Raw genomic sequence first — 26,018 nt, forward strand, 5'->3', positions numbered from 1 at the left:
TTTTCAAGCTGTACGATTTATATTTATTTTCTTTGGAAAATATAACAAGATATTTAGAATGTAAAAACATTTGAGCAGCATTTGACAGAACATAAGAAAAGAAAAGAACATTTTCACACAGTTCCACAGACTTCCACTGAGTCACAAATACAGCCCCTGGAACCCACCATGTCAAGCGGCTTCTTGCATTTTAACATCTTTACAACAAAATGGCAGAAAACTCTCCGGTTCCCCCGGAGGTTCTGCTAAGAAGAGGATGTCCCAGGAGAACAGGAATTCTGAGCAAAACCAAACACTTCACAACACAGCACTGCCGAGGCTTTTTCCAGTAGATACTTTGCTTATTGGGGAAGACAACTTGAGTTTTTGCAGCGTTTTGAAAGGTAATTGTAATGTATCTGTAAATAGATATATTCATATATATATATATATATAGAAATATACCATTCTTTCCCACAAATATGAAATATATACAACAACTTGAACTAAATCACGTCTGCACTGTCCAAATAATGCTTTCCACAGACAAAGCATCGCAGAAGACGCGCATTATATGGTTTGGTGTTTTTCTTTTGCTTTCTTTTCATTGGGATACCACATGAATACTCTCATGATTTAATACATCCTTTGCATCTTTTGCAGCACATATACCCAAAGACTCACAAAGTCCAACAGACACGCACACGAAACCATGCAACCCGTGAAATCCTCGGCTAGTTAAGAAGTTCAGATCATCTTCATGTTGACTCGTCTGGGCCCGCTTGTTTCTGTAAGTTCTGAGTTTGCACCTTTCCTCTTTCGTGGGACATATTGAATGTCCACGCTTCCTCTGTGCTTCCCTTTGCCGCGGCTCCATGCAAACAACAACAAGAAGCAGAACAAAACGACGCCTAGGAAGCTGAGGCAGCCCATTGCTGTGGAGACCAGGATGGTGGTGAAGTCCAGCACTACCCTGATGGTGTATTCCTCTGTGCCATTAATCAAGGAGCTGTTGTAGTCGGGGTCAAAAAGAAAGCTGCGGTTGGCGTAAAGGGCTCTGTCCCTGATTCCCGAGCTTTTAACAGCGAGCGTTACAGACAGAGTAGCGTTGCCCGCTGGGTTTGATGCCACACACACATACATGCCACTATCTTGAGGCTCTGCCATGCGGAACTCCAGTGATCCATTGGTGTGGACCACCACTCTTCCCGTACTCTTTGTGGTAATGTGCCGCCTGTGCGGTGTCAGCCATGACACAGAGGGCGGTGGAGCCCCATCCGCACTGCAATATAGCCAAGCTCTCTGCCCTTCTTCCGCCTGTGCCGGGTAAGTTGCCATGGAGATGACCCTGGGTTTGGTGCAGATAACATAGCGAGAGATTTGATTTTGATTTTCTGCCAGATCCCTAAGAGGCTTCCCAGCCAAGGGGGCAGGAGCACTACATTCAGGTTGAACATCCCCGTACAGCAAAGGTGGAGTCCTCTCCAGGAGCCAGCGTAGACGACAGTCGCACACTAGCGGGTTCTGTCCAATCAGAAGATTCTGCAGGGCTTCGGAAGCAGGGAAAACGCTCCTCTCGAGCGTGGAGAGGCGGTTGTAACAAAGGTCAAGAATACGCAGCGAGGAGGCTCCTTGAAAGGCTTGAGGTTCCACACTGAGCAGGTTAGCCTGTCGCACACGTACGACTTCCAGTCGGTCCATTCCCCGCAACCACCCTGCTGGCAGGACCCGTATACGGCTGTAAGACAGGTTGAGATGTGTTAGATACAACAGATGCGTCACAACCGGCACGGACGTCAAGTTGGTGTGGGTAATGGACAGTGTGCTGAGGTTCAGCCCCTGCAACGTGGAGGTCGGAAACCCCTCTAACAAAGGCCAGCGGTCCACTTCCAGGTGTTTTAGTCGCGGCAGACCCTTAAAGGCGTGTGGCTGAAGCTCCGCGATGCCCAAGTCCCGCAACCGCAGGCTGGTGAGGCCGTGCAGATGTGCGAGAGCATGTGTGGGCACTGTGCTCAGGTTGCAGCGCTGCAGCGTCAGAGAGCGCAGGGACGCCAGGCCACTGAACGCCCGTGGGGCAATAAACACTAGCTCATTATCACTCAGCTCTAGTACCCGCAGCCTCCGCTGCTCCTCAAAGCCGTAGTCCAGCAGAATAACAAGACGGTTTTGGCTGACATCCAGCAGAGTGAGCTCGCTGAGGCCAGCCAGCGCCCCGCGCGGCAGGAGAGTCAGCTGATTGCTGCGCAGCCGGAGGGAGCGTAGCCGCGGCTGGGCGCGAAAGCTGCCGGGTTCCACAGATGACAGCAGGTTGTTGCTGAGATCCAGCTCCTCCAGCAATAGCAGCGAGGAGAAGTTCTGCGGAGTCACAATGCGCAGCCGGTTTTTACTGAGGTCCAATGCCCTCGTCTCTATAGGGATGCCCTCAGGCACCTGCGCTAACTTCCTGCGATGGCATGACACAGAACGCGTGGGCACAGAGCACTCGCAGCGGGCAGGGCAGGCGTGGGCGGGGCACTGAAACAGGAGGAGTGGCAGGAGGGAGAGCCCCAGAGCACACAAGAATGGAGAGAACAGCATGGCCACCTACAGAGAGAAAACAGAGATAGAAAAAATTACATCAGTAAGAGATATGGCTGCATGTTTAGTCACTCAGGGTAATTTAAACATCCACATATATAAATTCTATGAGACTATGGGTCATTCTACCAATTGGGTTATTCTACAAGAAAAAAAAATGTAAATTGTTTGACATTCTGAAGCTAATTATATTTTAGTATCTCAAGCCAAGGCTGTAATCATGTATTGAATATCATTTTTTAAGGGAATAAAGTAAAAAGAAATTAGAAAGTTAAATGAAGCTCTAAGTCTAATTGTAGCCTAGTTAAGTAATCCATTTAAACTTGTTGCACATAATATTTTATTTCAAAATATGCACACATTTGCTCTTATTTGCATGTCTAATTTGTCAACAATGCAAAATGAAATTGTTCCCTTACATTCATGGATTATTATGAATGACATGGATCATGTAAATTATAGAATATTTTCAATTCAAAATGGAGAAATTTGAGGGAGAAAAAAACAAGTAGGCCTAGTTTGCATCACTGTATTTTACTGTGGGTTGTTGACCATATCTATCGTAAAATGGTTGTCAAATATTAAATGTTTAGCTACATATATCTTACTATGCACTCTTACACTTAAAACCTAAAGCGCCGTATTGGAAATCGCACTCGTCTTCAGTGCATGGTAAGCCCCACCTTCTTTGATCTGATTGGCCACCATTTCGACATTGACGAGCACAGTTAGACTGCTGAGACAAACAAGCCTAAGAATTTAACTTTTGAAACATGTCATTCTAACAATAAATAGAGGTTACCAACCCATTGGTAACTGTTGAAGTCCACTATGCACACAATTAAAGCAAAATTCTCTGCATATTTACCAATGTAACAAGGAGAAGAAAAACATAAACTACAAGTAACTAGATTTTTTGTTAATGTTTATAAAATTGTTAGATAAGTTGGCATCAGCTATTTATTGTAACTTTTGTACATGCGGTATATATACAGTATGAGGGACACAAATAAGCCTGCATTTTGTAGAATGACCCCTATAATGCACATACATGCACTTCAGGTTCTTTGTTTCATCCCAATTTCCCAACACCTCCTCTGTGCAAGATCTCTCCTGATTCTAGCTGATAGGAACCCTGTGGTGCATCGATCGTCTCTTTCTCTGTCTCTCATACGCATACGCACACTCACACACACACAAAACCTGCTTTCAGAAAGACATCTCCAAACATGCCATAACCATGGAAACCCCATGCTCCCTTGGCACAAGTCTTGCTTTGCCAATCGAAATCAATAATGTAGGAAAGCAAAAGGCAGGCATTCCACAGGTCTGTTAGATTTGGATTACAAATGTGTAATTTAAATCAGATATATAGACTGACTTTAACCATATCTGTTTAAATGTTTTATGTCTATGTTAAAATCACCAAATAATTAGAGCAGATGGGAGCTGTAAGACAAAGACAATAAAATAGCCATAACAATATCAAATCAGATACAGGCAGACAAAAAGGAGATATTTTAATTGTATGTTTTTATATAATGACAATTTAACTGCTTTTTTATACTAATTCATTGACTGACTTTCCCTACCAACATGAAATGGGTTGAAATACACACCTTATTTCAAACAATATAAAAATCAAATGAACAGTTAAAGCCTCTCACATAAGGATCACCAGCAAGGGAGCTTTTACATGTTATGAGGTATCTATCTTGCATGAGAATGCATCATTTAAACCTGCATCTAAACTACAACCATTTAGTATTGTAATTAAAAATTAATGTTTTCCATCGAAGAAGCCAAAGCTTTGGATAATTACATCTTACAACATCCTCAGACCATCCCAGAAGCTCTGATTATATATGCTTCTCGCTTTTAGGCTGTTTTTCAATCTTTTAAATGTCTCCTTAGACATGATGCACGCTGTTTCATACCACAAGATCATGTGTTTCTCATGAAAGAGACATGAGAGTAGTAATTGCTCTGAAAATATAACTATCAAAGAGCATTGTTTGGGGAAAGGTTATGTGCACATACTCTCAATTAATTAGTAATAGTATAAAATCATAAAGGAATCTTTTTCCCTTTATTGCTCCAAAATGGCCCTAAAGAGAAATGGTCATAATTTTGGGCTGAAAAATGGGGCAGACAATTTTCAGTGAACTGGTAAGCCACCGCGGAGCACTCTCATAACCAATATAGCTACAGATTGACCTGCATGCACTGAATAATGGTGTCTATTTCCCTCTAATGTACTGAATAGGCCTAATTTAGACATGTGGCTTCACTATGTCAATGATAATCAGTGTTGGGTAGTAACGGCGTTACTTAATTTAATTACAAAATAAATGTAACTGTAATCCGATTACAAATGAGGTTACATCTGAATATTTTCTCTAAAAAGCTAGAATATGTTAGAAAAAATATTAATTTGTTTCTTTGCCTGTTTTTGATGTGCACAATGCCTCCTGCCATATAAAGGCCAATTAGTAAAGCGATGCTATTCTGATACTGTTAATTGGCTCTCTTGTTTGAATTTGCAGAGCACTAAGTCTGCCAATTACATCAATCCAAATCGCCCCTGAAAGCTTTACGCTACAACCTGTCTGAGAGTTGCCACCATGGCGAGTGATAAAAATACGTTGCTGGAAATTAAAAAAATAATTTCATCCAGAAATCTGTATTTAAAGGATTAGTTCACTTCAGAATTCAAATTTCCTGGTAATTTACTCACCCCCATGTCATCCAAGATGTTTATGTCTTTCTTTCTTATCAAAAAGAAATCATGGTTTTTGAAGAAAACATTCCAGGATTTTTCTCCATATAGTGGACTTCACTGGGGATCAATGGGTTGAAGGTCCAAATTGCAGTTTCAAAAGGTTCTACACGATCCCAGACGAGGAATACGGGTCTTATCTAGCAAAAAAATCTGTCATTTACTAAAAAATAAATGAAAATGTATATACTTTTTAACCACAAATGCTCATCTTGCACTGCTCTGCGATGCGCCACGCATTACGTAATCATGTTGGAAAGGTCACATTTTCTTCTTCAACGTCAGAATGGTCTGACATCTTTGTTTCACCTTTTTTCTTTTTTTTCTTTTGTAAAGGTCATTTGACTTAATCTTTGCACGTTCGCTTTGTAGAGCGAACGCATAGCAGTGCAAGATGAGCATTTGTGGTTAAAAAGTATATAGTTCTTTTTTTTTTTTTTAGAAAATGACAGATTGTTTCACTAGACAAGACCCTTATTCCTCGTCTGGGTTCGTGTAGAGCTCTTTGAAGCTGCACTGAAACTTTTTTTGACCTTCAGCCCCAGTGAAGTCCACTATATGGAGAAAAATCCTGGAATGTTTTCTTCAAAAACCATGATTTCTTTTCGACAAGAAAGAAAGACATGAACATCTTGGATGACATGGGGGTGAGTAAATTATCAAGAAATTTGATTTCTGAAGTGAACTAATCCTTTAAACTCAGAACAATCAAGTAAAAAGAGGTGCTAAAGTCTGATTTTGTGGTGACTGTGCTTTAACATTAATTATTAATTATTATTATCTTAATTCAAAATCAATTTGAAACCAATTAGTAGGCTAATCAGTGTTGAGTACTACTGTAAGGTTAACCCTGCGTGGTTTAAATGTTTGAAAATGATTAACAGTTGAAAACATTCATTAGAAATTTACAATGAAATGTAATCAGTGACATTACTTTAATCAAATAATTGAAGTTACACTACTTATTACATTTTAAATGTAACTTGTAATCTGTAACCTATTAGGTACATTTCCAAAGTAATGTTCCCAACACTGATCACAATTTACAACATTTTTCTTTGTATATTATTTGTATAAACCTAATGCAAATCACATTTTAAAAAAATTTACCAAATGCTTATAGGTAGCGTACAAGAATTTGTTGAAATCACCAAGACAGAGTTTGAGGTGCAAATTCTTTAAAAATCTATTTCACCTCGCACTGGCCTAAATGATTCAAACGAGCACAGGTCATCTCATTCAAACACTCATATGATTAGCAAGAGCAAGACTAGGCTTTCCTTTCAAATCAATATCAATACATGCCACGAAGTCTGCCGCATTCGCACTGCCTTTAAAAGCATGTGGCTGCAAATGTCCTTGCTTGTACAAGAGCAGCATTTCTCAACCTTGACGGCGCTCAGTTTCATTCACAACTCCATCAGGTTTGTCGCGACGCAACACGTCAAACGTTCGCCTGCCAGCGTGAGTGTCAGAATGAAGACAGAGGACGCGTCTGGGTGGAACATCAGGGGGCAGCGCTAAGCCTGTGGTTCGTTATGGGGAGCAGCTCGCTGACAGGAGAAGTTTATTAAGTTTTAATGAGTTAATAATTCAATTCATCCCAGCCGATCTGATGACAGTATCAGCAGCAGGGGAGAGCATGAGCGTTGATGTAATTCTTGCTAAAGGTGTCTGGATTAGAAACGCATTTCTAAGGCAAAGTGTATCAGTAAATCATTACAAAGTAATCTTTTTGGGAATAGAGATAAGCCATTATATGAGAGTATATGTTGTCACACAGTGGGGAGCAGCTTTTGGTAGAACAAATACTCTTCTCGGTCTTTTACAAAATCTTTATCTCACAGTCACAATCTGTCGCTCTCTCTGCCACACACATACAGGAGCACAGCTTTATCACTCAGAAATACGCTGAATGATCATCACTTGCACATAGCGCTCGAATGGGGATTTTTAAAGGTGAGGGAACCCTGAAATCTGTTCAATAAAACAGCCTGGTGGGAATGTATAAAAAAGAACAAAGAAGAAATGCATTAATAATAGTAACCTATATCAATAAAAAATTATGTAATGCTCAATGAAGATAATACATAAATACTGTCTCCTTCAGCTTTCTGAAAACTGAATGGAAACCATGATATTCACAACTGTTCTTTTATTGTATTGGCAGCCATTATGCTTCTCTTCAGGTTTATACATCAAAGGGTCTGTTTACACATCACCATTTTCAACTAAAATGGAAAACTTTTTATTCACTTTGGCCGTCCATTTACACGACAACAGCGTTTTGCGGGCCTGAAAATGGGTTTCAAAATCCAAGTTTTTGAAAACAATACCATTATCATCTCCGTGTAAACTACAAAAACATGGATCTGTGAAAGTGGTGACAGCAGCATGCACATGCGTATTACGTGTTTAGTATATGCACGTTTGGTGTGAGTGCTTTGTAAAAGAATGCGTATGTGCGCAGGCGAGTAGTCTATATTTACAAAGTGACATTGCCAACTGACCTGGCATGCACAATACAGCATTTTTAGTCATTTTCACGGATCCGTGTGAAGGGGGATCGTTTTGACAGCGTTGTCATCTGCAGTATTGGGGAAAATTGCTTTTAAAAGTAATGCATTGCAATATTGCATTACTCCCTAAAAAAAGTAACTAATTGCGTTACTTATTTACTTTCATGAAAAGTAATGTGTTACATTACTTTTGCGTTACTTTTTCTCACCTGAGCTGGGCTTGCATATTAGTTTTTTTAATAACAACAACAAAAAAGTTCTATTTTTGACAAATGTTAAGGCCAATTCACACCAAAAGTGAAATGAATAAGCCTCAGGCTGAAGGAAATGTATATTTACTCTTGTATACCCAACACTCTTATTTCTAAATTTAATCTAAAGTAATCTTTGCTTATTAGTATGGTTGAATTAGATCATTGAAGGTCAGCAGCAAAGACATTGTTTAATAAAGTGAGATTAAATACATAAAGTATATTTGTGTAATTTAATATAGTTAATTATTAAAGGTTTGCATAAAATTCTGGAATTGCATTTCACTGTTTTTATTCATTTTGAGGAATTCTGAATGTTCTTGTAAGTGAGATGAGTAAATGCATGTTCACATTTAGTCTAGAACTACAATAACCATCACCTCTGTGCTTTATTTCTCTCAATATGGGGACAGGAGAGCTGTCATCCAATAAATGTGAAAAAGTAACACATTTTGTTGAAAAGTAATGCGTCACTTTACTAGTTACTTGAAAAAGTCATCTGATTACGCAACTCAAGTTACTTCTAATGCGTTACCCCCAACACTGGTCATCTATACAAAGAAAAAAGTCTGTTTTTTTTTCCTTTCTTTCTTTTACGTCGTTGTCGTGTAAAGGTACCCTAACAGTACTCTAATGATGCATAGAAAAAATAAAGTGTCAACTTAAAGTAAATATTTATCAGATCTAATATATTTTGGGCTAGAGAATATATCGTGTCTGCCATGGGTCCACAAGGTTAAAAGTTTGTTTTTGCTAGTAAACTTGCTCAATGCAATGCAGATAAAATGTGTTGACTGACCTGGAACATAAAAGGAATGTATTGACAAACTGACAAAATATATATTTTCTTTTTTCTTTTTTTGAATCAAAGATACCAGAACGTTCAGTTTAACAGCTGCTTACCCTCCATACAGACAACAAACAGACATCACTAGTAAAACTCCTTGATTTTTGCTGTGAGCATGCGAGTATCAAAAACCTTCTGCGTCCTCTTCTAGTGTACCAAAGTAAAGATCAGAGCGTTTCCTCAAACGTTGCAGGTGAGCTGTGGAAAACAATCCGGCAGTGTCTCCTCATTGCTCTACATCAATGTCTGTCTCGCTTTCAGAGACCGAGATTGTGAAGCCTGCGGTTTCTCTTACTTTGAGGACATTCTGCAGATTAACTTGGTCTAATTTTAGTTTATCTAATTTTAGTCTCATCCATTTTTCATTGAGTGAAACCACCACAGCCACTGAGAGCGCAGTGTCCCATCTCCCACCGGGTGCATGCGCGTATGTGTCTGAGTTAACTGAGACTGAAGGGAAAAAGGGAAAGTTTGTTGGAGAGTATGTTTGTGAAGCATCGAAAGCATGCATGCGTACATCAGCGTGTATACGCGGGAACGTGTGGTGGAGAGCTTGTGCGTGCTGACCTTGATCCTTCGGGGTCTATGGATCTCATGTTTAATTCAGCACTACAGCACGAGCTTGAACTACATTTGGTGATCATTTCATACAGAGGTGTCTAAATGTAGGTGCCACAGGCTGTGTGCGTTCGCCGCGTGTCACTTTCAGACAGTGTGCTGTAGTATCTCTGCGATGCTCTGATCCAGCCCAGTGGAGCTCTATTGACTCCAGCTATTGATCTCTGCGTTATTACACATTCGCTTCTTCAAACGTCTCTCACATTGCACAAGACTGAAACCCCGTGTAGCTCTGCACCCATGGCAACCGAGCTGTCAATCAAGTCCTTATCTTTGAATGTTTCATATCCCTAGAGCTCAGGTGAGAATCCACTGAATACTTTAATAATACCCAAATGATTTTGCCGGAGTGTGTAGCTTCACTCATTTGAGTTTCTGTGCCATTAGGATGGCTGTTTCCCCTACAAGAAGGAAGTGGGGGGAATAGAGTATTTCCTGCATGTTTGCATGCTGTCAGCTATCCTTATTGGTATAAATGAGTATGTTTATGTGTGCGCTCGTGTTTGTGTACGTCCGAGGCTATCTCACTGGCAGGGCTGATGCAGTGTGTTTTTGTTTAACGGACATTCAGTACACAATCAGTAGGGCGTCTGGGCTCAGCTGCTGATGCCTTAATTTATGGTGCATTTGTCAAGCCTGTCAGCATTTGTTCTTCAAATGAGAGGACTTTTAAGATATTAATAAGGTTGAAGTACAAGCACGCAAATGTTTATACACACAAAGCTCATTCATAGCTCAATATTTACTCAGTATTTGTCGTTTTGAGAAAAATGACCTTGGATATTTGGTCGATTAGAAGGAGTGTTACTTATATATAACACACAGACACACACACACACTTCTGGACAGCCCAAAATGACTAAACACTAAGCTTTTGATTGTCTTAACCACAAATCATTGGTCAGGAAATTAGCTAAATTTAAGCAGATGCTCTACTTAAAACACCATTGCTGTCTCAGAAAAACATCAAAGACAGATTGAAGTTTTTGGCAGGATATGTGAAGTTTGATTCAGCAGAGTTGTGTGGAGTGAATCACAATGAAACACGAGTTGCATGGTAATGCTCCAGTGCGGTGTCTTCAGAAATCTGGTGAGACATAATAATAAATGCATCTCTACCACAGTGAAACTTGGGTAGCTTGTGTGGGGAATCTTTTTAGCTGGGAAAAGTCATTTAAAGCTTTGGTGTACAGGAGAATGTTGCAGAATGGCTTGCTGCCCACCAATGAAAAGTTGTTATCTAAAGAGGAATGATGTTATTCTTCAACAAGACAAGGCTCCTGCCTGAATTTTCTGAATGTTTTGGCCTGGTCAGAGTCCAGATTTCAACCCTATATTGTGAATACTTGGCCTTACATTAAACTCAAAGTGGGAGACATTTTTCAACTACTCATGAATGGGTTGAAGCCCTTAACATTGAGAGGAACAACACTGACTCTTCTTCCTGTAAAAAGCTGTCTGCAAGTTTACCAACACAGGTTTAAACGTTTAAAGTAAACAAAGGAGAAAGCTATTCCGTGCTAAGTTACTTTATCTACAGTATTTCTGCAATTCTTGCTCATTTCCTGAACAGTGATTTGTAATTAAAATGGTTAAGACTATCAAAAGACCACTAAATATTTTGCCACTTTGGGGTGGTCCAATTTTTTATTTTTATTTTTTGCCCAAGAGTGTATATACAATCATATATACATATATATATTACTAGTGCTGTCAAATCCATTAATCGCATCTAACATAAAAGTTTGTTTACATAATATGTGTGTGTATATATATTATATATATAAATGACCCATATACAGTATAATATACAGTATATAAATGTCATTTTTATATATATATATATATATATATATATATATATATATATATATATATATATATATATGTTATACTGTATATGGGTCATTGACATAAGGTTTTTAAAAGTATAAAAAAGCATAATGGAGATATAGTTAATTTTGAAGTTTTATTAAGTGTTTAGAATGAAATTATGTGGGTTTTATAATCAGTTAATACTGCTTTTGTTATTTTTTACAAGATGGACAAAATTTGTCACAAAAAAGTCATTTGTTTAACCAAAATTTCAGTTTTACCGAATGATGATATTTTCAAACAATGCTAACAGGCTGAATAGCCTAGTTAGCTAGCTAGCAAAAGGACAATCAAACATTTTATATTTAGTACAAGTTTTTAAAATATTACAACATTTTCCATGTTTTATAGCGGTTGTACCGAATGACCTGATGTTTCGGGACATGCGTATAAGCAAGTGAAAACATGAATTTTTCAAATAGTTAAAAGAGAGTTAGTTACTTTTCTTCATGACCATGTGGTCCTTTGCAAGTGTCTGAATGATGTCACATCCTGTCACATGATACTGACCACATGACTTGATCCAAAATGGTCCCTTTATATTGGTTACTCCGAATGACATCAATGAAATTCATTTTTCCAGACATTCTTTCTCATAACAAAGCAACGACTTCTACACATAATTATAATAGCATTTTGCACTATGCTAGTGTTATAAAATCATGGCAGAATAAAATATATACATTTATTACTTAAGATATTTTAATCACAAATGAAATGGCTGTATTGGCCTTTGGGCGGTTAAACCGAATGACCTTTTGACACTTCAAAATCTTTAAAATACCTTTATATGTAGCAAAATATAATTAAAACCTTTTAGATTCAATAATAGAGATCTAGTTGTACTATCTTACATACTTTGGATGTCATATCTTTGTTTTTTTTATTATTATTAAGGCCTTTGGACAAAAAAATGACCAGTCACATCATATATATATATATATACATACATACATACATACATACATACATACACACACACACACACACACACACACACACATTATGTAAACACAAACTTTTATGTGATTAATCAATTTGACAGCGCTATACACTATATAATAATAATTTAAAATAATATAATTTAAATAATTATGACATTATTACATCTAATTAAATGATTATTAACTATATTATATAACTATATAATGATTATTAACCTGTATTAACATTATATGGCTATTGGTCGACAAATGTAGCATGTCATCTTGCAATTAATATCAAACAAGAATTTAAAAATGATTTTTAAAAAGGTTTGGATGGACTACAGCATCAAACTGCTATGACACATCATGTCAAAGGGCGAAATATATCTTCATCATAAAGGCTTGTTCCCAGCTATAGGAATCTGTTCTATCCAATTTTCAATTCTTTGCAATTCTTTAACCGCTTGCAATCTCTAAACTATCAGAAAATAAAAATACAATTTAAATCTTGAAGAGAGAAACTCAAAATGCCTTCAGAGGGAACAGATATTATGTAAGGGAAGAGAAAATAGTTGAAGATACAATAGAAAGAAAAAAAAGAATCCAAAGATATAAGAACAGGAGCTGGTGAGAAGAGGTAATTTAGAAAGAGGAACATGTTGCAGTGCATGAGAGAAAAACAACGAGTCAAAGAAATCAGGCATACTGATTCATCTTTCCACCTGCGCGCCTGGGTAATAACATTAATGTGTGTGCAGTCACGTTTATTTGGCCAACAGGTTTCCTCCTCCCTTTGGCATTTGTCTGTGTGTGCGCTCATCAACGGCATACTGTGTAGTAGGAGCATCATTTATGCTTTCTTGTTGATTTCTTCTCTGCATACACAATATTCTGCATGTACACAATCACACACACACACGAAAAGGAAAGGGATGCGAGAGACGGAGAAAGGCGAGATTTGATGAGCCGACTGCCTCCAGACATTGCTTCTGCAATGCTAATTAACCCTGCAGGCAAAATCCACCACCAAGACACTAACCCTTAGCACCATTAACAAACACCCTCCCACACACACAGGACCTCAGTGCTAACCGTGTATGAAAGTTTACTTAGCTGCTGCGGAATTATTTCCTTTTGCATTCATTTTCTTTTATAATTCTCCTTCAAAATAAAGGTGATCTAATCACTTAATAATAAGGCTTGATAATTATTTTCAAGCATGAATTTACACTTCATGCAGAAAATGTGTGGTGCTTGCATGCAAAAATCACACTGTGATATTCTAAATATGGCTCGGGTTCCTAATTTATGGTGTTTGTTCACAAAAATCATAAATCTTGTTAATTTACAGCACACCTCTCCACTAGAAGTCGCACAATATGCGGTAGGCTATTATTCTTATCCATAGCACAAATAAATGTTTAATATTTTAGGAGTTAGCCAGGTATAAGCAACAGCTTTGTGCATTTTTGTGAATTTGATTTGAATTAGCCACACCCCACAGGAAGCTGAATTAGAATTTGAACTGGAATTTCATGATAATCAAGTTTTTTTCCCCATCTTGGTCCAAAAAAAATTGTAATATAAATAAATATGTACATGTAAATTAAGTACAGATTTCAAACAATGCTGTCGAGCCAAGTTTTGTACTGATATACTTTCCTTTTTGGTAAAAAAAAGTATACTTATTGCGGTTGTATTTTCACAGAATTTCAATTCATTTTCACTCTGCTCTAAAGAATTATCAGAAAATACAAAATACAATATAAATCTTAAAGAGAGAAACTCAAAACACCCTCAGAGGGAACAAATGTTATGTAAGGGGAAAGAAAATAGTTGAAGATACAATAGAAGAATATTCAAAGAACAGGAGTTGGTGAGAAGAAGTGATTTAGAAAGAGTGGTTGTACAAAATTGTGAATTTCCCATGGGAAAATGAATTGGAATTTAAACTAGAAGTACAGGAAATTTAATTAATTACAATTCATTAATGTTTTATGGTCCAAAAATTGGCAATATGAATAAGTATATATAAATTAAGTACAGATTTCTATGACTAAGATTTGTCTTGACAAACTTTATTTTTTATATACACTTGGAGGTATATTTTCTTTCTATTTCAGTTCTTTATAATTCTACTTCATTCAGTTCTAATGCAGTGTTTTAATTCTATGCACTTCCAATTTAAATCTAATTCAGGAACTACCAATTCACCCTTTGCTGGGAGTTTGATTGACAGGCGATCTGACCAATCATGATGCTGAATCCGTCATTTTGTTCAACAAACGAACCAGACAGGAAAATTAATAAATTAATAAATTAAACTTAATTGTAAACTTAAACATAAAATGGTGTATATTCCTGCTCTGTTGGCGCGTTGTCAGTGTCCTTTTTGCTCCGTGATGTATTTTTCACTTTTTCACTGATGTGTGGCATGAGAGCATATCGGATAAAGCAACAGTAACTAAGGGGGCGTGTCTTTACGATGGGTCATTTGGTAACATCTTTGGGTCATGGCAGCTACAAAACATTTTCTTAGGATTTTGGTGGTCACCCTCATGAGGACACTTTCCTCTTGGTGGTGAGTCAGAACATATCCTTGCTTGGCATTTCCAGGGAATTGAATCAGCTGCTCTAAGAAGCTCTTGAGAACAGTCTGTTTCTGATTGCATAGAGTACATTACCATTATGAGTCCAAACCAGCTCTGGCATGAAATTCTGGCACTTGGACGGATAATGATACCGCAACAACCAGTGCCACCAACAAAAAAACATAAACTGATTTGCAGACAAGTGGATTAGACCGACACATTTTCCCCTAAAATATCATTGCATCGCCCATGTAATATTTCTAAATAATTGTAGCGTACTTAATAGTACGCTTTCTGAAAAAATTTTGTATTTTTAGGGGATTTTATGGTACTAAATCCATTTATTCACTTTTTGAGCATAGTAAAATTTGAGCAAAATAAAATTTCCAACTTAAACTGTCATATTTTGAATGCTTTTTAAATTTTGATCTCTTTTTAAAGACGACACTTGGCAAACTGCTAAAGTGAAAAAAAGTTTTAAAAAAAGTTACAGAATTTTACATTTATTATGAAAAATGTGCAAAAATATTTTTTATATTTTTTATGAGATATGTACTTTCAAAAACATGTTTTACTGTAAATCTGCAAGAAAACCAAAGCCATAAATCTAAACAAGTTGTGTTCCAAATTTGAGCTTAATATCTCAAAAAATGAGCTTTCAGTATGAGTTTGTTTGGCCGCACTACCAAAAGTTTTCACTAGATGAAATTCATCTCCGATTCATTTCAATTTCGCGAGGAGCACAAGTGTGACTATTTTTTCAGGATCATTTAACCTTTTCGAATTATGTCCATGATTTTTTTTTTTTTTTTTTGTGTTCACATAGCAAGTGCCAAAACCTTTACCAAGTTTCATACCATTCCGATGAAGTAAACAAAAAAAAACAAAAACACACACACACACACACACACACACACACAAAAAAAAAACTTTTCGGTCAAAAATGACCAAAGAGCACCAAAAAATCTGATAAACGAGAGTAACTTTACCACTTATTTTATTTCCATATTTGAAAATTGTCATGTTTTTCTTTTATTTTCAAAATCAATCATTTTAATTAAATGTTTATATTTTTAATCATAATTTTTACAATTATATTTAACAACTTTTTTTATGCTGACTGCTAATTGTCTATTAACACTGTATGTGATGAATTCTTGCTAACATGCAATTGCATTATTGTACTGAACTGATCTTGAGAAGTGAGAAAGAACACAGACTTTGTGACTTAGAAATAAATAAATAAATAAATAAAAACGCTTCCGGTAAAATCATATACTGCTCTGATCCCATCTTCTTGTTCTTGACATCTCCTGCATATGCCCCTAGTATACACTGCAGATTGTTAGCACTAGTGTGTCTAATTTGTAACCCTGTTGGCATCCCTCAAAGATCCTTAATGAAGCCAGCTAAACTGTCAGACTTATTAGGCTTGGCTCTGGAGAAACACACTTGTGATTTACAAATCCCCAGGGGAAGTGGGGTTTACATCACTTACCACTAGTTCTCAATTACTTCCATATCATAGTACATCTGTGCTATTTTGCTGAGGCTGAGCTGCATTTCACTACAGAGAGAGGTGCCCACCATTCTGCATCTAGAAACGTCTCTACTCTTAGTCGGCTGCTTGTTGCTACAGTAGACGGCTATTTACTCGTTTTAACCATTTCACAACAACAAACACAATCTTGCCCTGCCTGAATCTGCTATGACTATGGGAAAATTAAGATTTAGTTAAAATAGTGAAACAGACAAATAAAACAAATCAGTAAACCGAGACCACGTCCCACAATTAGCCCATGTAAAATTTAACAAAAAGCAATTTAAAACATGTTTAAGTCCAATTCATTGTAAATAAATAAATAAAATAAGAAAGAGCAAGGGAAAAAAATGCACTCATTATTAACCACACCTACTAAGTAAACTTGGATGAAACTCTTTTCTTCAGACAGCACTATATTTTCAGTGGCACTTTCTTGTTGCCACTTTCTAAATTGCCACTCTGGCTTTATTCCTGATTCATTCCTGCTGAAGTCTAATTTTAACAATAGAATATATGCACATTCTAATAAGTCACTTTGGCAGTGTAAGACAAGGTGTACAAAAAGTATACAAGAAAAATGTATTTATGTTAATGCCAATGCATTCCTGCATGCCTCTGAAAGCATTTTAAAACAGTAGCAGAATGCTTGTCTCCAGTGTTTGCATTTACATTTAAAACAAGTTGATTTAATTCACTGAGCAATCATTTAAAATACCATTCAGTTCTTGCAGCACTTGTGAAATTCTGTGAAAGTAGTCTGGACTAATCTAGGTAAACCATTTTGCTTTGCTAAATAAAAAAAGAGAGACACATTTTATTTTATGGTTCAGTTGGTACAAGGTGTCAGCAAAAAAAAAAAGTAATACACACATATTGTCATTACAGACAGACCTGTTGGTGCAGCTTACAGTGAGAGTAAAGCAGAGGTTAATCCTATTAAACACTGTGAAATTTGTGCTATGTTTGTTACATAATAATTACATGGTAATTACCATGTGAAGTACCACATTACAGAGCATTCCCTTAGAGCCCAATTAAGAGCTAAAATGTATAAAGGTGGGGGAAAAAAAGAAAAAACCTCCATGTAAAGAATTGCCGCTTCTCTGCGAGGTGATAATATATAATACACATGATTCTGTGATTTAATCTGGTTGGACACAAAGGATTATACACCAGAAGGAGTAATGCCGGGTTCAAACTACACAATATTTTTGTCGGTTACGATAGTCACTGTGTCAGATTATGTGATTTTGACGCCTAAAATCTTGTCGTGTCATGGAAAAGAAACATGTCAGACTACACGTTGCTACCTGACCATTCAACGCTTAGCCACGTGCATGCTCTCATCAAGATGGCGGGACTATCGACTGACAGAAGGTGCCTTTGGCGTAAACAAACAATAGCTTGCAGCGTGTTTTGCTCTGTATTTTCTCAGAAAAGGCCAAAAGTGGATCTGGATTACATGGATATTTGGATTTCCTCCAAAGAGAACTGAGATAACATATGCTTTATTTACTTTTTTTCACGGTAGCCCCTCGAGGAAACATCATTAACGCAGGAGTATTGTTGCCATAGCTACTCAAACATTTCATCCATTTTAAAATTCCACCTAGCAGGAACGTTACCATTGTCTCTCTTTTGTTTTGTTGTGTTTGAAAGCATGTATGAAGGTGCTTCTGTGCTCCTATTGACCAGTGTCAAACATGTGACGGAACTCGTCGTGGACAACCGGAAAAAATAAAATAAACATGCTAGTCTTTCTGTCGTGACGTCGTGAAGCATCGGTTGTCGTCCACTATGATTCAATTCACAATTATCTGTATAGCACTTTTCACGATACATATCGTTTCAAAGCAGCTTTACACTGTGACACACTAAACAAGCTGAAATGGTTGAATCTTGTGTCCCGATGCCCATTGTCCTTTATGAATCCCCACGACATCATGCGTTAAGCAGATTGTGGCAAAATCGGGCTAAAATGGTGTAGTCTGAACCGGGCATTAGGGTGTAGACAGCAACACTTTAGAATGATCTTAGGGTTAATTACACTTCCTGATACAGTGTAAAACTAAATAAGTTCAGAATACTGAAAACATTTGAGGAAACATATTACCTCAAAACATTTAATTAACTAATTTTTTTAAGTTAGCAGAACTTAAGTGGGACGGGGCCAAGAGCTATGGAAGCGAAGCAAAGCCAGTGTGGTGCACAGGCGTCTCTCATTAACAATCACGTCACCGGCATCCCTTCGCTCCCACAGTCTCAGCCTCGCCCAACTCATCTTAATGTTAATTACATACAGTTCATTTACATAAACATCACATTCAGATCTCGGTTAAATGTTAGATAGCAAATAACACATGCTATTATAACTATCAAAGAGACTGTCATGTATATAAAATCAAACAACTTACAGTATATATGGTCTTAAAAGATTTGCAGCCCATCCTCAACCTAACCACAGGCTCTCTTCATCACAAAACCCTACAAAACTAACATAACAGAACCCCTTGTACTAACATTAATTTATGTCTTCCAATGTTAATCTAAAACTAACGCTTAATTTCAACATTTATTTATACAGTCTGCCGTAAATATCATGCTGGGAATTAGAAATCTGATGCAACTCTACTCGTTTTATGTTCAGCTTGCTACAATGAAATTTTAAATTCACGTAACTTTTTTCTATTAAGTACAATGAACTTTTCTTATTATTTGAGTGAAACAAACTCATTTCATTTAATTCATTTAACTGTTCGGTTTTACTTGAGTCTATTGGTTAAAACTGTTACAAACTTTCTCAAATCACATCCATTCACACTCTCAAAAACAATATGCTCTCAGACATTCAGTCACACCAAGTTCAAAAAGTCACACACACAAATGTTCATTTAAAAATAAATCCGATTATCCGATGTTCTCTATATCTCCCCTACAATACAACAGACGCTCTCTTCGCTATACACCTAAATAGCCTTGTATCAACTCTCCGGGTCCATTTACTCAATCTCCGTTTTAGCCCCTTCCGTCAGCCCCTAATGGATGTGAAAATGCAACTGCACATCCTGGAGATCTGCTGAGTTTATATTTTGTCTTAACCGGATTTAAAGCAAATAATCGTGCTCTCGCCACTTGTGACGACACACTTTGATAAGATGAAAATGCAAATGGGTGAATCACACCCTGACAAGTTACTTACTTATTCAGTCGGTCAAAGCTCTGCGTGTCTTTCTTGAAGGCAGGTCTTCTTTATTATGTCTGACAGCCTTCTCCACCCCTTGAAATCCACACTTTTTGCTCTTTACCTAGGAACAGCATCCATCACTGTCCGGAGCCCTTCTAGTCTATCAGCGTGTGAGATCGGAAGCGAATTTGAAAGCCATCGGAGGGAGAATCGCCGTGGCTGCCGTCTGCCGAAAGGAGCTCCGCTAACTAAGACCGTGCGCATTAACGACACCTGACCGTCACAGACAAAGTGAACTAGTGACACACTTACGTGCACCGCGCTGATGAAATATCGCAGTGATGTCTCCCTCGCTCCTGTGCCTCTCTTTTTTCCCACCTCTCTACTAAAGCGCAGCAGGAGAGGGCTGTGGAAATTTGCAACAGCGCTCGCTGAAACCCCTGGCAGAATACATCACCACTTTCCCTTTATGAGTCACAAAGCACACACATACACACCTCTGATCCGTTCCCACCTGCCACACGCAGGGTGTCTCAAGCAAACACGCACTTTTAATCGTTTTCTTTTACCTTTACCTCCATGCACTGACAGTTTAAACAGTCCTAACTCTATCACATACACACACCTCACCTCACAGCATAGGTACGGCGGCTTATGTGCTCAAAGCGTGCGGCTGGTTACCTGTGGCTGCTGTTCTAGATGCCATAAGGATCAGTGTCCCTGTGATCAGCGTCTGAGTGATCAGCTAAGGGGAAGAGGGAACAGCCAGCACTCTGTCTCCACGACAACGCCCGGCAGATGCCACACCTCCAGTTCAGGCTCCTCAAGAACAATAAGCGTTTATCGCCACCCTCCCTCTCTCTCTCTCTCTCTCTCTCTCTCTCTCTCTCTTCTTCCTTTCCCATCCGCCGCTTCCCGCTGTAAAGCCGCGCTCACTCAGAGAGAGTGACGCGCTTGTGTGTGACGTCTTCCCAAAAGCAAGGATTCTGCATGTGTGTCTGTTAGACCGAGTTCCACAAGGGGATTAGGCACTTTTCATCTTCATGACGCACACTAGAAAGAGAGGGAGAGAGAGGGCGAAAGAGACCGGAGATGGAGAGACAGAGGATGGGGTCGTCATGGAGATATTCGCCCGTGAAGGGAATGTAGGGTGAATGACATGAGATAGAGGCACACGACACAGCCGCATGCCACTTTTGATTCAGTTTCGCATAAAAGAAAAGAACTAACTAGCTGAAAAGGCACTGGCGCTGATTTGCATACACATATTCTCGCTTTCTCCTCTTGAGCTTTACTCGTGTAACCGGCTAGCCCTCAGGGAGGCCCTTCTACCACTCTATCGTGTGTCTGACTTAATGCTCCAGCCTTCAGATTAAAATAGCTACAGCCAAATGCCTTAAACTCGCCGCCTTTTCTAAGATTACAAAGCACTCGCCTTGTCCAGCAATGCGAGCTTTAATTCGAAACCCTGCGGAGTGGACAAAGTGAGGGTAGAATCCCTTATGGTACTTTAGGTAACATGAAATGCCATGTCTAATTCCCATTAACATGGTGTAGATGGCAATTTGCCATTGGGAGTATGACAGGCTCTTTATTCTACATACTAAACAAAGGACTCTACAATTGTGCACAATGTAGTGGGTGTTATAATTAAGCCACTCCCCATCAGGTTTAAGCCTCGCTAACAAGAAAGTAATTGACTGAAGAGGTTGTCGGCCATACAGATGAAAGCTTGATGTATATGATGTGATAGTAACGAGTTACTCGACGGTATCTGGGGCGTCAATGTATGCAGCATGTGCTCTGTCGAATGCCAAATGTGTTTTCAAAGGTGCAGCTGTAATTGTAGAGCTCTATCATCTGATTCTGTCATGCTGATCTGATATCAAAGAGATGAAAGCTTACTGTGATTGCACATTCCAGGAGCAGGAATCCCACACATGCAAAGCCGGATACACCCAGAGACAATTACAGTGAAGACTGGGAAAGCCAGACTTTTTACCACATTACAGTAATAGTAAGAGTCAAAGATGATTGCGTTCGGTTCGGTGAGAAGAAAAGTGCAAACTCTATTACTTTTATGTGTCTGTAAGTATGTTCACTTCTAACGTGAGTAATAATAAAGAAGCATTACATTCGCACTGGAGCTTAAAGGCACGTTCACACCAAGAACGATGACTATGAAGAGATATAGTGCACACCACAGCTATAACGATAACGATGTAGAGAAACTATATCGTTGAGATCACTTTCAGAACGATTTTTTTTCTAGCTGTTGAACGATAAAACACTGGCGGCCAATCAGAATCCATTCTAATTTAAAGGCTTGCGCATTAAAATGGCAGACGACGTTGCGGAGAAGTTAATCGCAGAGGTCCAAAAAAGCCACAACTCTTTGGCAAGTCAAACCCCCTTTTAAAGAAAATGTATATATGGAAAACAATCGGTCATACCCTCAGAATAAATGGTGAGAAGTATTAACGTTGAGATCATTATGCCAGGCTAGGAAACAGTGTCAAATAAATTACCTCAGGTATCCAGCGCTAGTTTCGACAACATCGTCTGTTGCAGTGAAAAAGACTAGGCGTTGTTTTTATTCCACTATATTGACTTCATCAGCTAAATTCACTGTTAGATTAGATCGATTACACTAGCTATTCACTCGAAACATAACATGCTGAGGACATCTGCTGGTTAAAGCAGTGTAAATGCAACAAGAACAGCAAAAACATGTTGTACACACTTTGAAACCACAGCGCGTGAGCTTAGAATAAACAGACCGTTATCGTTCGTTGGTGTGGATGCAAATATAGTTATCGTTCTTGGTGTGAACGTGCCTTTATACAGAGTCACTCCTCTTTTGACTGCTCAATCTTGTTCTGTACACGGTGAATTTGGTTATTTATGAGAGGGACAGCTGCATTCTACAGCTAAATTACAGGTAATGGTAGCCAAATTTATATCTAACCTAAAAAAAAAATTGTGTACAGAACAGAACTGAACAACTAGTTGTTAATGCAGTAATGCTTCTCTCTCTTTTGGAAACTGACAGCCTGTCGATGAGGGTCTTCTTTCACTGTGAGGAGTGCTGGCAAATTACAGACTGAGGTACGTGTCTTGACTCATTCGCAATTTTGACATCCACACCTGTCTCTCCCTGCCAGCTCTGTGGTCTAAGGGCGGTCCATTACTGTCCAAAGACAGCAGGCTGTTTAAAAAGAGGAGCTGAATGAAATGAAAAACTTTTGAGATGAGTAGATACCTCTGGTAGATACCTCAGGCTAATCTGTTTGCATTCATGTTTATTGTTAACATCAATGAGATGTTTCCGGAGTGACTCCTATAGTCCGTTCACACTTGGATTAAAAATTTAAGGGATTTAAAGGGATAGTTCACCCAAAAATGAAAATTTGATGTTTATCTGCTTACCCCCAGCGCATCCAAGATGTAGGTGACTTTGTTTCTTCAGTAGAACACAAATGATGATTTTTAACTCCAACCGTTGCCGTCTGTCAGTCAAATAATTGGCGTGAATGGGAACTTGGATCAATAAGAGTCAAAAAAAACTTGCACAGACAAATCCAGATTAAATCCTGCGGCTCGTGACGACACATTGATGTCCTAAGACACGAAACGATCGGTTTGTGCGAGAAACCGAACAGTATTTATATCATTTTTTACCTCTAAAACACCACTATGTCCAACTGCGTTCAGCACTCGCTTAGTGAGGTCTGATCGTGCTCTGACAGCAGCAGTGATGTCTCGCACTCATTGAAGTATATGTGCGAGACATATACTTCAATAATCATTTGAATTCTCTGAGAATAGGAGTTCCACACCACAACTTCAACGATAATGACACAGAGGAACAAAACTGCTGAAATCACTTGGAAAACAGTTTTTCCAGCTGATGAACAATAAAAACACTGAGAGCCAGACAGAAAGCGCTGCAGAGCACACTTATAATAAACAGAACATTAACGTGTGTTGGTGTGGATGCTAATATAGACTGTTAAAGGTGGACTCAATATTATTTCAAATACACTGTTTGGAAGTTAGTCGGGCCGACACCAACAACAAACCAATCAGCATACGAGGAGAGAGAACGAGCAAGTTAGAGATTTGAAAATTAGAAAAAAAAACTGCAGAACGAGAGATGGGACAATACAAAAGAGCTCAAAAGAATATCACTGGAATGAAGGTTTATGACTGGGCAAGCGCTTTAGGACCCGCGTTTATATTAGGAAAGCTTTCCGGCGCTGGAGAGAGCTAAGAGGGAAGGCCTGAAAACAGACGCAGAGGCTGCTTTGATCCCGCTTCTCGTGTGAGTAACACGGTTTTGATTGTCTGGAGCTGCTGTTCTGTTTGCGACTAACAATGAACACTTTATATTTGCTCTTGTGTACTCTATGTTCATTTTTGTGCTTCCTTGTCGTTCGTTCATCATCTGTGCTTTATTTTTCATGAAGCATTTTGTTGCGCGTCAGCTGTGATAAACAGACTCGGATTGCGTGTAACAGTGACCAGATAGTAAGAGTTTTGCATTAAAAGGTGATAGAGAGGATTTTTTTGTTGACTGAGAATCCAAAGACTGTTAGTGAGTTTTTGAAATGAGCGCATGCGTAAGAACAGCCCCCCTCCTTCACAGCTCACTTCAAAGGAACGCCTCCCAAAACTCGTGCACGAGTATTTGAACACGAGTGTTTACCACCGGCATTCGCTGTGTCGTGTTTTTTGGATTCATTATGTCGGACTCACCGCAGGTAACTCATAATCTGCAGTTGTTACTCCTGTCTCCTGACAAAAACATTGTATGCGGCGCCTGTGGAGTGTGGAAAGTTACTGGAGCACGCAGCCGCGCACGTCTCTCACAAGGAACATAATGGCAGTGATTGACAAGCCAGAGAGCCAATCCGCGCATGTCTTTCACAAGGAACGTCACAGCAGTGATTGACAATCCAGAGGGCCAATCGTTTACGCGATGATGTTTTTAAGGCCCTACCTCGTGCACAGATGATGTATATTAATATTATTCCTTTCAGTGCACCTAATAAATAGTCTTTTATCAGTTAGTAAAGACAGTTTCAAGTAATATTGCAAAAATGTATAAAACAAAACATCCTCTTTAGCACTTTTAAACCAGTGCACACTGAAGACAGCTAGAGAATGAGGTGTTTAGTGTCATTGATATGCATTCACCTGCCATGCCAGCAGCGATCGGGCTGGGGTTTGAGACCGACTCGGAGCAGGCCAGGGTTGTTAGGATTGGAGTGTGAGAGCAATGAAGAGAGAGGTGGGTTTGTTTGGGTTGATTTCAAATATCAACAATGTCCCACAGCGCTGTTCAAAATCTACTTTCCGCACCTTTAAGCTATAATTCTTAGTGTGAACGGGCCTTTTCTCCTGCATTTAAACACTTTATAACTCCTAAAACTTTGTAAATCGCTTTTTCCCTTATATAAAAAAAGATGAGCCTTCTAATGAACTAATAGTGCAAGGTTAAGGTGGTTCTAGCTGCTAGAACATTTACAGATGGTAAAGGCAAGGCAGTGTTTTGGAAACCCTTTTGAAAAACAATAACAAAAATTATTTTTTTCAATACAAGTGGCACAGAAATTACACGGTTAAAGGGTTGGTTCAACCAAAAGATGAAAATTATCCCATTCTAGGTGTATATGACTTTCTTCTTTCAGTCAAACACAATCAGAGTTATATTAAAAAATATTCTGGGTCTTCCAAGCTTTATAATGGGAGTGAATAGTTATCAAGATTTTGAAGCCCAAAAAAGCACATCCATCCATCATGAAAGTAATCCATACGGCACCACTAGCTTCCAGTAATGTCCGTCTGCGCGTTCACGAGAGTCGAGTTCTGGTGTATGACGTAAGAAGAGTAGCGTAAGCTTTGGTTGAGAGTAGACGCCTCTTGTGGTTCAAACAACAAACTCAAGCTCCTCTGACATTTCTCTTTAAACATTCTCATTCGTGACCGGTGTTTTGTTTTGCTCCATCCTCTGAGCGTCCGTGTTCATCAATACGTCATGCATCAGGTCAATGTTCACTCTTCCGCTGGAATCGACTCACTAATGGAAGCTGGTGATTCTAGTTTATAAAGTTATAAACATGGATATTTTTCTTAGAAATATGCATCGCTTCACTTCAGAAGGCCTTTATTAACCCCCTGGAGCCGTATGGATTACTTTTATGATGGATGTGCTTTTTTGGGCTTCAAAATCTTGGTAACTATTCACTCCCATTATAAAGCTTGGGAAAGCCAGGATATTTTTTAATATAACTCTGATTGTGTTTGACTGAAAGAAGAAAGTCATA

General features: G+C 38.6%; 1 protein-coding gene across 2 annotated transcripts; it reads right to left on the minus strand.

Annotated features, from left to right (window-relative positions):
• lingo2b (leucine rich repeat and Ig domain containing 2b) lies at nt 1-20,978 on the minus strand. Of its 2 annotated transcripts, none has more exons than XM_048204111.1 (2): nt 20,371-20,978; nt 1-2,562 (listed from the first exon to the last, which is right to left on the minus strand). In XM_048204111.1, exon 2 carries the CDS (start codon nt 2,554-2,556, stop codon nt 727-729), a length of 1,830 nt encoding a protein of 609 aa, XP_048060068.1. In that variant the 5' UTR covers nt 2,557-2,562; nt 20,371-20,978; the 3' UTR covers nt 1-726. The 2 variants fall into 2 exon arrangements, with proteins under 2 accessions (XP_048060068.1, XP_048060069.1); XM_048204112.1 differs by lacking the exon at nt 20,371-20,978 and adding an exon at nt 19,705-20,339.
• Between the last annotated feature and the right edge of the window lie 5,040 nt (nt 20,979-26,018).

This window comes from Megalobrama amblycephala, linkage group LG10 (genome assembly GCF_018812025.1).
Source record: "Megalobrama amblycephala isolate DHTTF-2021 linkage group LG10, ASM1881202v1, whole genome shotgun sequence".
Lineage (NCBI taxonomy): Eukaryota > Metazoa > Chordata > Actinopteri > Cypriniformes > Xenocyprididae > Megalobrama > Megalobrama amblycephala.